The 13,635-nt window shown below is 36.0% G+C and overlaps 2 protein-coding genes across 2 annotated transcripts; one reads left to right on the forward strand and one right to left on the reverse strand.

The window, feature by feature from the left end:
- Nucleotides 1-174: 174 nt before the first annotated feature.
- On the reverse strand, nucleotides 175-7,819 carry LOC127949015 (progranulin). Its single transcript, XM_052545929.1, has 14 exons — nucleotides 7,704-7,819; nucleotides 7,460-7,516; nucleotides 6,655-6,792; nucleotides 5,357-5,494; nucleotides 4,999-5,127; nucleotides 4,724-4,808; nucleotides 4,452-4,558; nucleotides 4,004-4,151; nucleotides 3,817-3,912; nucleotides 3,623-3,738; nucleotides 3,298-3,537; nucleotides 1,981-2,223; nucleotides 1,652-1,900; nucleotides 175-1,086 (listed from the first exon to the last, which is right to left on the reverse strand). The coding sequence occupies exons 3-14, from the start codon at nucleotides 6,790-6,792 to the stop codon at nucleotides 925-927; spliced, it is 1,851 nt and encodes a 616-aa protein (XP_052401889.1). The 5' UTR covers nucleotides 7,460-7,516; nucleotides 7,704-7,819; the 3' UTR covers nucleotides 175-924.
- Nucleotides 7,820-8,562: 743 nt separating this feature from the next.
- LOC127949033 (interferon-induced 35 kDa protein homolog) lies at nucleotides 8,563-13,565 on the forward strand. Its single transcript, XM_052545951.1, has 10 exons — nucleotides 8,563-8,653; nucleotides 9,147-9,175; nucleotides 9,268-9,339; nucleotides 9,420-9,578; nucleotides 9,674-9,790; nucleotides 10,013-10,157; nucleotides 12,348-12,454; nucleotides 12,560-12,746; nucleotides 12,833-12,939; nucleotides 13,025-13,565. Exons 2-10 carry the CDS (start codon nucleotides 9,164-9,166, stop codon nucleotides 13,223-13,225), a joined length of 1,107 nt encoding a protein of 368 aa, XP_052401911.1. The 5' UTR covers nucleotides 8,563-8,653; nucleotides 9,147-9,163; the 3' UTR covers nucleotides 13,226-13,565.
- The last annotated feature ends 70 nt before the right edge of the window (nucleotides 13,566-13,635 follow it).

Genomic DNA, 13,635 nt, shown 5'->3' on the forward strand with positions numbered 1-13,635 from the left:
ATTTTTGGAAAAAATGTGTACCTATTTGTAATTATTATATATCTTTATAAAATAAATATTACTTTTTCTAACAATTGTACACTATATAAATTTGAAATGCATTTAATACATTTGAATTTGGATCAATTTGAAAGTGAAAAGAAGGTTCAAAAGACAGACCATTTTCATTTCTCTCATTTATTTCTTTATTAGAGCTGTCAAGGTTTCAGATTGGTCACATTTTTACTTAAGATATCTTTTAGTTGTCTTTCACAATGCTCTATCAACATAACTGTTAAAAAACCAGCACTTAAATCAATAAAGAAGACAATTACACAACTAATGGTAAAGAGCTGCAATAAGGAAGTTAAACAGAAAAGGTGATGTTCGTTATCTAAAGAAGACCAATTTGATATGTGCTCATAATCATGAGACACAAGATCACGTGATGTCAAGTCTGAAAAAATTTAACCTGTAAACCATAGAGAGAGGCCTGTGATATTTGTACATGACAAGTTAAAATGACAGAAGTGTGAGTTAAAACTAGAGATAATCTATGCATATGTGTTTCATATTTTCATCATTGCATAATCAAATTATTCTTCAGATAAACTGAGCAGTTACCAAAACCAAATATTATGACCAGTTTACACTTATAATGATCCATTCTTAAAATGGACAGTATTAGTGTAAATGTACAGTGTAAAATGGCTCCGTTGATAAAATGTAGTTGGTATTACTGATGATAGACAATGGGAACAGATATTAACCATCACATACAGCCCTAATGAAACTTTCTCCTACAAATAAAACATCTGAGTGTTTCAGATTATTACTTTGATAAATTATTTTTTTTCTTAAAATCTGACACTGTAGGTAGTTTTGGCCATTAACCCCACTGAGTGGGAACAACCCAGGTGTTTTTTTTTTTTGTTTTTTTTTTGTTTAAAGAGTACTAGCTCGTTTCTTCTTGGAGAAGAACACCCTCCAGTTGTTCCAGTTGTTCCAGTTGTTCCAGTTAAAGCCTAAGACTGAAGTACAAATTCCGCCCTCGCCGCATTTGTATCCAGCAGGGCAGCAGTGTTTCATATCATCACAGCACTCCGCCTTCACAGAGAGCAATAACAAAGGGAAGAGAGGAGTGAGGGAGAGTACAAGAACAAAAACTGGAACCTGACTAAGATAAACCTTTACAATTTGACTGTCATTTGAATATACATAAAAGTCAATAGAACTAAGATCACAAGACAGTGTGGCCATTAACATTCGAAGGAAATGTATTGTTTGATGCAGCTTTTATTCACTGGAACATCTTCAAACCATTTCCATGAATTTAAACTTTGAGGATATAGCGTTACATGTAATATTTAAAGTGATAGTTCACTAAGAAATGTAAATACTGTCATTATTTACTCATCCTTATGTTGTTTCAAACATGCACGATTAAAAAAGATACCCCAATGGTTTTTATTGTATGAATAAAAAAATACAGATGGAAAGAAAATTCTTCTTTCGTGTTCCACAGCTGAAAGAAACTTTGGAACAACATGGATGCAAGTAAATGATGACACATTTTTTACCTTTCTATCCATATAAGTATGACAAAGCTAAGTAATTTAGAATAAATGTGTAATTTTTGGGTGAAGTATTGTTTTAAGGTTTAACGCATTACCTTTGGAGATGGGCAACAGCCCCAGGTGGTCTGGGAGGTTGGACAACAGGTCTCACTGTCTTTGCAACTATATCCATCTCCACACTGAATGTCCTTTTCTGAGATGCTCGACTGTAGTGTTTGGCTGCCAATGTGGGCCAATGGGACTATTTCCACATGCAGCCAGGTGGTTTTAATGCAGGAGCGTCTACGCAGATCACACTTGTAGCCTTTGGGACAGCAATGCTCCTGGTCTGGGCAGCAAACAGCCTATGGCATATAAGAGGTGTATTAAATATATTTAATGTTAATAGATTTTTTGTAGCCAGTCCATTTACACATATTCTTACCTCAGGAAGAGGGCAGCAGCCCCATTCTGCCATGGATAGATAACAGCAGGTTGAATCTGCAGAGCAGCTTGACTCCTTGTCACACTCAACAGCACCGAGATCCAAGCTTGGAGCCGGTGTGCTTAGAGCAGAAATTTTATTGTACCAGGGGATCACCACATCTCCCTTGATGCAAGACACCCTGGTCACATCACACTTATAGTTAACCGGACAGCAGTGTTCACCATCTGTGCAACATACAGCCTGTGGAAAAAAACAAAAGAGAAAAATATACGAGCTGAAAACTTATGGGGTATCTGACCTTCACAACATGCTCCTTTAAAACTAGATTTGTTTAAAAATTGCAAAACAAATTTCATACCATTTGAAAAAAAAAAATGGTCTGCAATATTTTTTTATGTTTTTAAAATAAGTTTCCTATTCTCACCAAGACTGCATTTATTTGAACAAAAAAAAAATTACAAGCAAAAGTTTCAATTACTTAAACAAAATACCTGTAGCAAAAAAAAAAAAAAAAAAAAAAAATATATATATATATATATATATATATATATATATATATATATATATATATATACACACACACAAGCTTTATCTATTGAGTTTAATAAATCTAATATAAAAGTAATGAGGTTTAATGTTTAAAAAAGACAAAAACTAACTTAATTACATACACTACTGTTTAAAAGTTTGGGGTAATTTGTTTTTTTAGAAATTAACCAAAAGTGTCAGGAAATAAATGTATATTTTTACTAAAATTTTCAGTTTCAAATAAATGCTGCTTTATTTTTTTGGACTTTCTATTCAAAGGATCCTTTAAATATTTTATCAATGGTTTCCATTAAAATATTAAGTAGCACAAATATTTCTAAAGTGCCAAATCCACATATTAATATGATTTCTGAAGGATCATGTGACGCTGATGCCTGGAAAAATCAGCTTTGCCATAACAGGAATAAATGACATTTTAAATTACTGTATATCAAAATAAAATTAAATAAACAGTTATTTAAATTTTTATAATATTATTATACAATTAATATTCCACAATAGTACTGTTTTACTTATTTTTGATCAAATAAAGGCATCCTTGCTGAGTAAAAGAGGCAATAGGGTAATTCTCTGATAAGAGGTCTTACACATTTGGGTTTCTCAATAAAATTTTGCTGAACACTTGAAGGACATCATTGTGAAAGAGGGACTGAGGGATATCACCAGAGTAATAAAATTCAAAGTTGTAAGTGCAGTGTGTATTTTCTCATTTGGTTACTCATGCAAGATTAGATAGAAACATTTCTCCTCTGAGATATCCTGTACCTCAGGCAAAGGACAGCAGCTCCAGTCTCCATCGGTGTTCTTACAGCAAGTGCTGGAGTCAGGACAAACGTGGCTAGAGTCACACTTCACTTTCCCAGGTGACCTCTGACCTGCTTTAGGGAGAGCAGGCACCTTCTCCAGCCAAGGCTTAGAGCCGGAAGACCCATCACAAGACCCGGCAGAAACATTACATGTCGTACCATGAGGACAGCAGTGGATGAAGTCTTCACAACACACGGCCTACAGAGAAAATGAACACACCGCTTTAACTTAACTCAAAACACAACTCTGCATCAGGGTTGGTTAGTGTCAGTGGGTGACTTACCTGTGGTAGAGGACAGCAGGCCCATTCTCCTTCTTGAGTTATACAGCATGTGCTTCCATCTTGACAGGCCGCAGTGTCATTGCACAGAACATCACAGGCTGAATGAACAGAAGGCACTAACAAAAACCATTTAAGAAGTGTTATTATTTATATGCACATAAAAAACATGTATGCATTTACAAATGTGCACATACTCTCTGGGACTGCACTAGCCAGTGTAGTCATTTGGATGCCAGCAGTAGTGATTTGTCTGTTTGTGGTGGGTTCAGCTTCAGCCCTTATTTCTGCAGCTTTTGAAGAATAGGGACAAAGAAAGAAAATGCTGAAATATATCAGTGAAGGTTTTAAGAAAATGAATAACTCCCTCGGACAATAGCCTACGTTTGTGATCTTCCCATTCAGCTCTAAGACGAGCAGGGAACTTGGCCCACATTGGCAGCTCCTGATTGGTGGACATACATTTGGAGCCTTCAACATCACAGACACTGTCCTCAGGACAACAGTGGATTTTATCATCACAACATACAGCCTACAGAAAGCACAAAGGACACAGAGAGGAATGCAAGCCAATACATTCATAAATAAATTAAGAAAATAATAATTTTATTCAACAATGATTCCATAATTTGATCAATATTTCTATACTATTTATTTATTTATTTTTAAATAAATTGATAAAAATGCCTAATATAGAAGAAATTCAGTTTCAAAAATGCATATCGATTTAAATATGTTTCTTTGATTGTGAAAAAAACTGCTTCATTTTCTGAACTGAGAACTGTGTCTGCATGTCTCTGCACATATTACTGTATTTGAACTGTGCCGCTACCTTTGGCATGGGGCAGCATGCCCACTGACCATCTTCTGTCTCACAGCATGTGGTGTCCACGGGACACTCTGAGGTCCCATTTCCACAGAGAACAGTCTCGACTGGTTCTAAGAACAATCACAGGACAACACCATGAACTACATGTATATCCTATCATAATGAATACAGTTAGTGTTACTACTGTAAACCGGTAATACATTTATATGGGATCTCCTTTAAATAAAGGAATGAAAGTCTCTAGTCCGCTTTCATTCCTTCAGACTCTTCCATACCTTTTAGTTTGACACACAAACTGCTGTCTGCACTGCATTCGTGGTCTTTTGGGCAGCAGTGTTTCCCGTCTGAGCACACAAGGCCCTGAAAAAGAGAAGAACATAGTATATATTCTCATAACAAAAAAAGTATAGAAAAGTATATATCTCGAAGGGTCTATGTTTTAGCAGCATCACGCTTCTTTTGTGACCAGGTGAGAGGTCATTCAATACACCATGTCATGGACAAGAAGCTGGTGGTTTTGGGCCGATATTCCTGTGATAATGTAACTTACCTGTGCTACGGGACAACAGCCATATGATGAAGCCATCAGCAGACAGGAGAACTCGGCAGGACAGAAGGAGCCATCAGGACAGGTGATGTCGTCTTCACTTGCAGGTAATGAGGGAATCATTCTGAACGACTGAGGAACAAGGGACAGTTCACCCAAAATAAAAATTCTCTCATCATTTACTCACCCTCATTTTTCATAGTATGGAAAAAAAATCCTCAATGGCTACCACTTTGGATGGGGGGGGGTTAATTATTACAGAATTTCTCAATTTTTAGGTGAACTTTATATCATAACAAACCACTACTACAAGTACTATTATTTAGACACTATTATTTAGACACTTTTTATCATTTCTCACTTTGGGAAGGTCGGTCTGTTTAGCCGGTATCCTCTCCTCTAATGGCAGTGTATGTGTGCTGTTTATACACGTGGAGTCCACAACACTACACAGCATGCCTTCAGGACAGCAGTGCAGGTGGTCCTCACAGCACTCTCCCTACACACACACACACACATACACAAATAAATATACACATGTATGTAGACCTGTCGCAGTAATCAATATATCGACTTATCTTGCAATATATGTACATGACATCAATAATTTTGGGTGACACAATACATTGCCCATTATATTTACTTAAACATTTGTCACCATGTTTTGGACATTCCACTTTTGCTTGTGTCTTTTGCAGCTTCTTGTACATAGCATGGTATAGTCATGAGTGAGGTGCTAGTTCAAATTAAAAAAATGCTTCTACAAAACAAAAAGTTTCATCTGCAGATATGGTCGTGTTTAGGGTCCTGTGCCTTTGTGCATAGACATCTGCTGAGTAGTTATTGTGTTTTTCAGCAAAAGTGTGCACCCTTAATTTACAGAGAAAAGAAGATCAGGGTAAGATCTGTAGATGGAAAAATCTCCATTCAAGTTCTCATTCAATGCATTTGTATTTTTTTCTACTTGTTACTTTGCTATTTTTGTAAGAAAATGCTTACTTACTATTTAATCAGGTTTTATAAGGTATCTAGTATTTTGATACTTAATGTCCATGATCTAAATATTCTTAAAATTAAAAGTTGGTTGTCATTTTTAAGTGTGTAGGCCTTCTTGCATTATTATGCTTTTACATGATGATTTTATATTTAAAATGGTCTTTAAAAAGACAATAATATCGCTTATTACTATTATTTCTGGGGCAATATATCGCACAACAAGAAGTTGTTATCGTGACAGGCCTACATGTATGAGCTGATTATTCACACAAACATACTGTAAACTGTTCATTGACCAATACTGAAGCTGGACATTTGACACAACCTCCTGCATACAGCTTCATTTCTTTAAGCTCTTTGAATAGCAAAGTCATCAAAGAGCAATTTGCATGTTGATACTATACAAGTGCCTTATCATAACGCTTAGTACATGAACTGACAGTGTGAATGTGTCTAAAAAAAAGGGTGCTATTAAGGAATATCTGACAGAGCATAAAAAACCAGTGACCACGGAACAGTCTTCCATATCAGTTTACAATTTACCTTCTCTTGTCTTGTCTGATCTACTTTCTACAACCTTTATTATATTTATAGAGGAGTACCTGGCACTATACTCTGAAATGAAACTGTCTTTATGTTTCTGTCACTAGTTTAGTTGCTCACGTGATGGTAAGGACAGCAGCTGAAGTCTCCGGTGGGATCCTGGCAGCATGTCTGGCCCGCATCACAGACTTCATTGTTGGGACACTGCGAGCAAGCAACCAGAGTCACCAGAGCGAGGCCTAATGTCACTTTCAACATCTGGATGGAAAGACAGAGAGTTATGTGAAAAGTGTCTCAGGTGTTTAAGCAGAAAATGCAAATTCTAACTTTCATTAATTTGGAATACTGTTAGCATCAGACCTTCACGTCTCAGATGCAGGGTCACAATTTAACAAACCTTTTCAGATGTATAAATCACTGTATTGTAGAGCTACAACAGTGCAAGTTTATAATTTTACTTAGTGTACCACTTCCTCTTCCACATATAGAAATTTGAAGCAAAAGCTTTCCAGATAAACTACGCTGACCCCAGAAACAATAACTAAAACTCAGGTTTATAAATGTTTGAGAAAAAAAGAGTTTCAAAGCCAGCAAAAGAAGTGTTGTTATACAGTTGGTGTGTGTCTTATTTTCTTATTTCTGACTGAGGGCACACCAAGGGCACCAGTTAATTTAAAGTGTGCCATGTCCTTATGAATTCCAAGCCACATTGTGACTGATAGACTGGTTTTAGCACCTAAACTTCCATTTAACAAAAAGGGGTAACTGTGAATGTGGTACTTTAAATTTTTTTTTTTTTTTACTCACTGATTAATTTATTTAGCTATTTCCAACTGAGAATAATGCTCAAATTAATTAATTTCAGAAACAATAAACCTCTTCTAAAGTAAAAGAAAGAGAGAGGATGCACTTCAATTCAACTTACTCTGAAATGTTTAATGAACAGGTGGATTTGTGGATCCGTGGGCTCCAAGTTACAAATCTGTCAAAAGAACATTTTAGATCAAAATAAAATAATTGAGAAACTTATTAAATTCATCATTCCATTTAATTCTCTTTTACAGTTTATTAACATTAAATGCACAACATAAAAGTGAGTAAGTTCATTATACGAAAAAAAAGTGACAAAAAAGGGCGTCTGAAATGAATTATGGAAATACAAGACCTACCGTGCTCCCTGGCAACTTTCTTGAACTGCTGGAGTTAATATGTTTGCCTCTTAAATATAGAGTTCTCTCAAACTCCGCCTACATTAGAGGACAGCATTATGATAATGTAACTGTCCGTTAATACGAGGCGTCATCCGTGTTTGATTCCTTGGAAATGTAAATGGCATCTTTTTCCGTCAGAAAATAAATGAATAAATAATATATATATATATATATATATATATATATATATGACCATTCTATATGAAAGTTGTATAAGATGTCAAGTTTTGATACATTTCTGAATATGAAAAAAAGGAAACCTGGCACCTGAACACATTACTTAAACAACGTTTTGGATAACCTAGTCCCGTAGAAAACAATATTCGACTTTTGGCGCCATAGTAAAAACAAAAGACAAAAAACGTCCCTTTCTCCAAGAGCCTAAGTATGCATGCAACTGCTAAACTGTCCTTAAGATTTAGGTCTCAGAGTTATAGGCATACTTTAAGACAGATTTTTCTAACTCCGAAAAATACCAAAGATGCCCAGAGTCCCGATGACCTGCACCTGCCATTGACCCGCTGCAGGGAAGGACTGCATGTAGCCAGAGCAAAATGGCGATGTTTGAAATGTAAATAACTGAATACATAATTGTACATAGGCTAATTATTGGTCCCAGTTAGGAAATAAGCTTATAAATCATACAGAATATTCTTTTTTGGGAATCAAAAATTGCAGAAAGTTTTGTGTGCGGTATAGGTTTAGGGGTAGGGTAAGGTATAGAAAATACAATTTAGCCTACAGTGTAGCCTAATGTCCCCATAAAACATGGACACCCAACGTGTGTTAAAGAAACCTTGCCAGAGGCTACTATCGACGCCACCACTGTGAACATATAGGCCTAGTAAATAGATCACATCATACTTGAAACGAAAGCGAAACTTATTACTACGTGTTGCTTCGTCACGGTATGTATTTGTCTCATCTGTTGATTTAGTAATATTTGGAAATAAATGAACATGACAAAACAAAAAAGTATAAAGTGGTTGCTACTAAAAGTTATAGTCACGGAAGTCGCTTTATGGTTTGTTGTTAAAGTGGTTTGTTGTTAAAAAAAAAAGTTGTTGGGACAGGCGCAACGTAGGCTATATGACAAGTGAAAGTGTTTAAAGTCAACATATTCCTCAACATTTTACAAAACGAACAAAACAAATAGTTAACACAACAAAAACGTGTCTGCTGGCTTTAATACATGGTTGAATATTTTTTCTATAAAGCAACTTTTTGCGACGTTAATAACTCAAGCGGTCATGTTTGACAGGCTTAAGTGAATTAACTAGCTCAATTTACACGAATGAAATGTCCAAGATTTGATGAAAACCAGCTCTTAAAGGTTTTTATATTGGTTGCAAAGACATGTTATGTCTTATTTCTGTTTAAAACAGTGTTGTCTGTTCACAGGTTCTTGCGTAGGTATAATGTCTACTGAGGTAAAGGAAGTGTTCTGGCTAAGACTTTTTTTTTTCATTCGATTCTCTATTCAGTACAATGACCCTGTTTGTCATTTTGTCTGTCCACTCAGGATTATAGCCTTGTGGATGGTGAGTCTTTGAGAAGTCTGGACCATGTACTGAGGGAAATCAACAAATACAAGGTGTGTGAGTGGCTCGTAAACCAGGATACTTGTCAACCAGGATGCAAACCATTAATCCTTATGTCCTCTCATCTGTCCAGACACAGCATGAAGCATTGCTGGCAGAACAAAAAATATTGAGAGATGGCATAGATAATAACAACGACTTTGCCAAGAAATTTAAAAAACGTTCTGAGGAGAGGAAATCGTCAATTGAGGATGAAAAAAAGAAACGTAATATGATAATTCAGAAAGAGAAAGTATGTATAAGTAAAAATACAGACAATCATTTTATATCCTAATCTATAGACTTTAAAAAACAAACAAATCTGTTGTAATCGTTCCCTGTGTGCAGGCGAAGTGCAGAGCTGTACAGGACCAGAACGCAGACCTGCAGACGGAGATCCTGAAAGTGAAGGAGGAATTGCATAACCTGGACCAAAGAAACACAAGTCTGAAAAAGCAAACTGAGGTTTACAGAGTCAAATATATTCATGCCTATCTTAGCTTCAGTTACTGGCTCTACAATATATCAGTGCAATACATGTTGAAATACTTTTTAATATTTATCTAAACTTTTTAAATATTTTCCCTTACAGTATATTCAATAAATTTGAACTTGCTTAATTTCGATGCTTAATTGAGACACATTAGCAACTGTGGGATTAACACAGGCTCCACACTGACTCCACAGATCTCTACAGCGGTGCCTGAGAGGAGGGTTGTGTTTCGAGGAAATACAAAAGAGGGAGCGCATGCTGTGTGTTTTGATGTGAAGCCCTGCATAGTTTATCCAATGGAGGGTGGGACAGCACTGATCACCTTTGAGGAAGAGGATGGTATGTAATGATCCAAACTGAAACAACATCAAAGGTGCTTAAAGGTTCAGAGAACTCAGAAAACTGAAAGGTTTAAATACACTGAAACAAAGGAGATGTTCAACTAAACAACAGGTGAATGAAATGAGTAATTTAACAGAGGTCAAATGGTAAAACACAGAAGACAGGACCAAAACACAATGAAAACATGAACAAAACAGGATATAAGTGTAACAAAGTCTTTGGCACCAGAAATAACATTGACCTCAAGGCACTGCAGTGTCCACAAGATATTGATACTTCATAACCCTATAAGTTAAGGTCCCCATCTTAACTTATTTTAATATATCACCGTTCTTTAAATTAGTAACTAAAAGTAACTGAAATAATTAAATTAAAATGTAAAAATGTAATATTTTTATTTAAGTTTTAGGACCTGTGGCCAGTAGCACGAAGCAATATGAACAAACTCAGAGTTTCAAAGTAAATTTAGAGTTTACAAAACCAAACAAATCTAACCTAGTTTAGATCAGGGGCCCATTTTTGTATGTCACTAACTCAGTTAGCTGGATTTGATTGTTGTTGATTTGGCTTGATCTTGGATTGGTTGGTTCTTCGAAGCTCATCCTGGAGTTGCTGTCATAGCAACAGCTCGGGAGCAGGCTTATTTCATGTAAACAGTATTATAATGCATCTTTTTAAGCAGAATTGATACTTAAAATCTGTCCCAGCCACTGCTACTTTGTTGCAAGAGCATCCTACTTATCCATTAACAATAATAATAATAATAATAATAAAAAACAAAATGATCTTGACCCTTGAAACTTTAATTAATGCTGTCACGTACCAAAACCTGTTTCAAAGATAAAATTAAAATAATTGCTAATTGCTACATTGAAATAAAAATGTAAAGTCTGTACAAATATTAGAAATCGTGAATATAAGTAATTGGGAATCATGTAAAAAATGTAATAAAATAAAAACAGTGCACATTTCATTTATCTATTATAACATTTATTTATATGGTGTTTCCTTATAAAAGTCCTTGTAAAAGAATTTTGTCAAGTATTTCGTCAGGTGTCTTTTTTAATTATATGATGTCATTACGTGGCTGTCCTGCCGCCAGCCAATCACTGCATTGCTGATCGTGGTTTCGAGTATTGACATATAGCCCCTTTTAAACCAACCCATGAATGCGCAGTTATCTCAGATAACTTAATCCAGCCATACTAATCATCAACAACAGATGTGTTCGAAGAACTGAATTAGCCAGATCCTGATTAGCGTGATGATATCATCTTAGATGTGTCATTTCGTCTTGGATGTATTAAGCAATGTATGAAGAACAGGCCCCTGGTTCAGCAGGCTCATAAAGCTCGATATAAATGTTCTCAGTCAACTCAGAGTTTGATCCAGAGTTTGTGATTAATTCGGAGTGGATGATTTCACCAAGTACAACATGTTACCGTGGTGACGAAACCCACTTAAAACCAGTCCACCTTCTTGAGCCCGAAAACTCTGTTCAAACTAAATGCAAACTTACCTGGTTTTAAACTGAAACCACTTTGTGCTACAGGCCACTGGTCTTCAGCGATCCCATTCATTTTAACCAGTGCATTTACATGACTCTTCCAGTTGTTTGTAAAGTATAGAAGTATAGAAAAAAAGAAAAAAAAAACTATTCTAAATTTATAAAAATATTTTTTTGCTTTTTGCTCAGGATTTCTACCTGATTAAACATTTTAGAGCTTGGCATAGACAGAAAAATGTTTATATATTTAAAAAATGCCCATCACTTTTAAAGATTTTATCCAACAAAAAAAATTATCAACTGTAGAAATCACAGTTTTAAAATTAGGCTGCCTCATATATCCCAAGTAGAAACCTTCTTTCTGTAGAAACCTTGGTTCCTCCAAAAAGAAAAAGTTGTTGTTTAGAGGTTGTAATAAAATAAGAAAATTATCTCTTTTTTTATTGTTTTTAATATTATGTTTTAAGTAGATTTAGGTCATCTTGTGTCCCCACTGGAGTCGGATGTTTGCTGAGGCCCCCAAGAGGGTCTCTTGGCTTATGAATCACTTCCATAGATTTTTACACAGAGACACTTTTCAGTATCATTTAAATGACTGTAACACATAGGCCTACCAGGGCTTCTTGTAGCTTATTGCTTTATTAACTTCTCTTCAAATCTCTTCTGATACTACATCTTAGTGGCTCAGAAAATCTTGAACCTAAAGGATCATTCGGTGGAACTCGGGGACTGTACCATCACCATCCAGGCTAAACCCATTCAGTTTCTGGTACCTGACTATGTTGAGGTAATAGAGACAAGCTGACATCTGTTTACATTGATGGATTGTGTATGAATTGCTCTGGACTAACAGGATATAAAACAACCCTCTGTTTCTCTCTCCATCTGTTAGATGGAAACACAGGTGTGCCCACGCAGAATCCTAGTCTCCAACCTGCCAAAGGAAGAACCTGAGGAGAGAGTACTAGACAAACTGGACATCCATTTCTCTCGGACAAGGAATGGAGGCGGCGAGGTTGAGGACAAGGACATGCTGCACGACTCTGGCACTGTGGTCATTACTTTTGTAGATGATAATAGTAAGTCAACTAAATTCATTCAGTCTGGCACATCTCAGTGCAATATGGTTGAAATGTTTCAAAATTCTGTTTTCATTTGTTTTCAGTTGCCAAAGGTCTCTCTGACAAACAAGATCATGAGGTAGACTTTGGTAAGAGGAAGTACAGGGTGAAGGTCACTCCATTCCTCAATGGCGAGATTTCACAAATGAGTGTAAGAAGAATAGAGTATGTCACAATACTGTCAACCATTAATGCTGGGTTGTTTATGATGTGAACTGACTGTTGCTCCCTTTCAGATCTGTGACTCAGTGTGTCTGCGCACAGTGCTGCTGACGGGCATCCCTGACATCATGGACAAAGACAACCTGCAGGACAACCTGGAGATCCACTTCCAGAAGAGCGCCAATGGTGGCGGAGAGGTGGAAGGCATCATCTACAACCCTCCAGGCCACACCACCCTGGCTTTGTTTGATGAGGACTGTCCTAAAGACAGCTAGAGTGTGTGAGGATGCTACAAAACCTCTACAGCCCAGAAATTGAATGCTGCCTTCAACTAAACAGATCATTCATTCTTAACTGACTCTATAGAACTGCTGATTTGGGTCTATTGTCATAAAGTTATATAGTATGAAGATCCCTTCACCTCTTATTTTCTCTAATCGTGACATCTTTTTCTATTTTCGAATGTACTTTATATATTAATATACTTAATGGATAGAAATTTGTATTATTTACAATTCTTAGCTGTATTTCTTGTCTTTTGATGATGAAAGATCTATTCATATTGGGTTATGGCTTATAGAGAACGAAGTCTTCAATAAATGGTAATCAAAACTATCATTGTGATGTTTATGATACACTTATAGGAATCTCATGAAGCTAAATCCAAACACAAAAGAAAATATAT

This window comes from Carassius gibelio, chromosome A3 (genome assembly GCF_023724105.1).
Source record: "Carassius gibelio isolate Cgi1373 ecotype wild population from Czech Republic chromosome A3, carGib1.2-hapl.c, whole genome shotgun sequence".
NCBI classification, from domain to species: Eukaryota; Metazoa; Chordata; class Actinopteri; order Cypriniformes; family Cyprinidae; genus Carassius; species Carassius gibelio.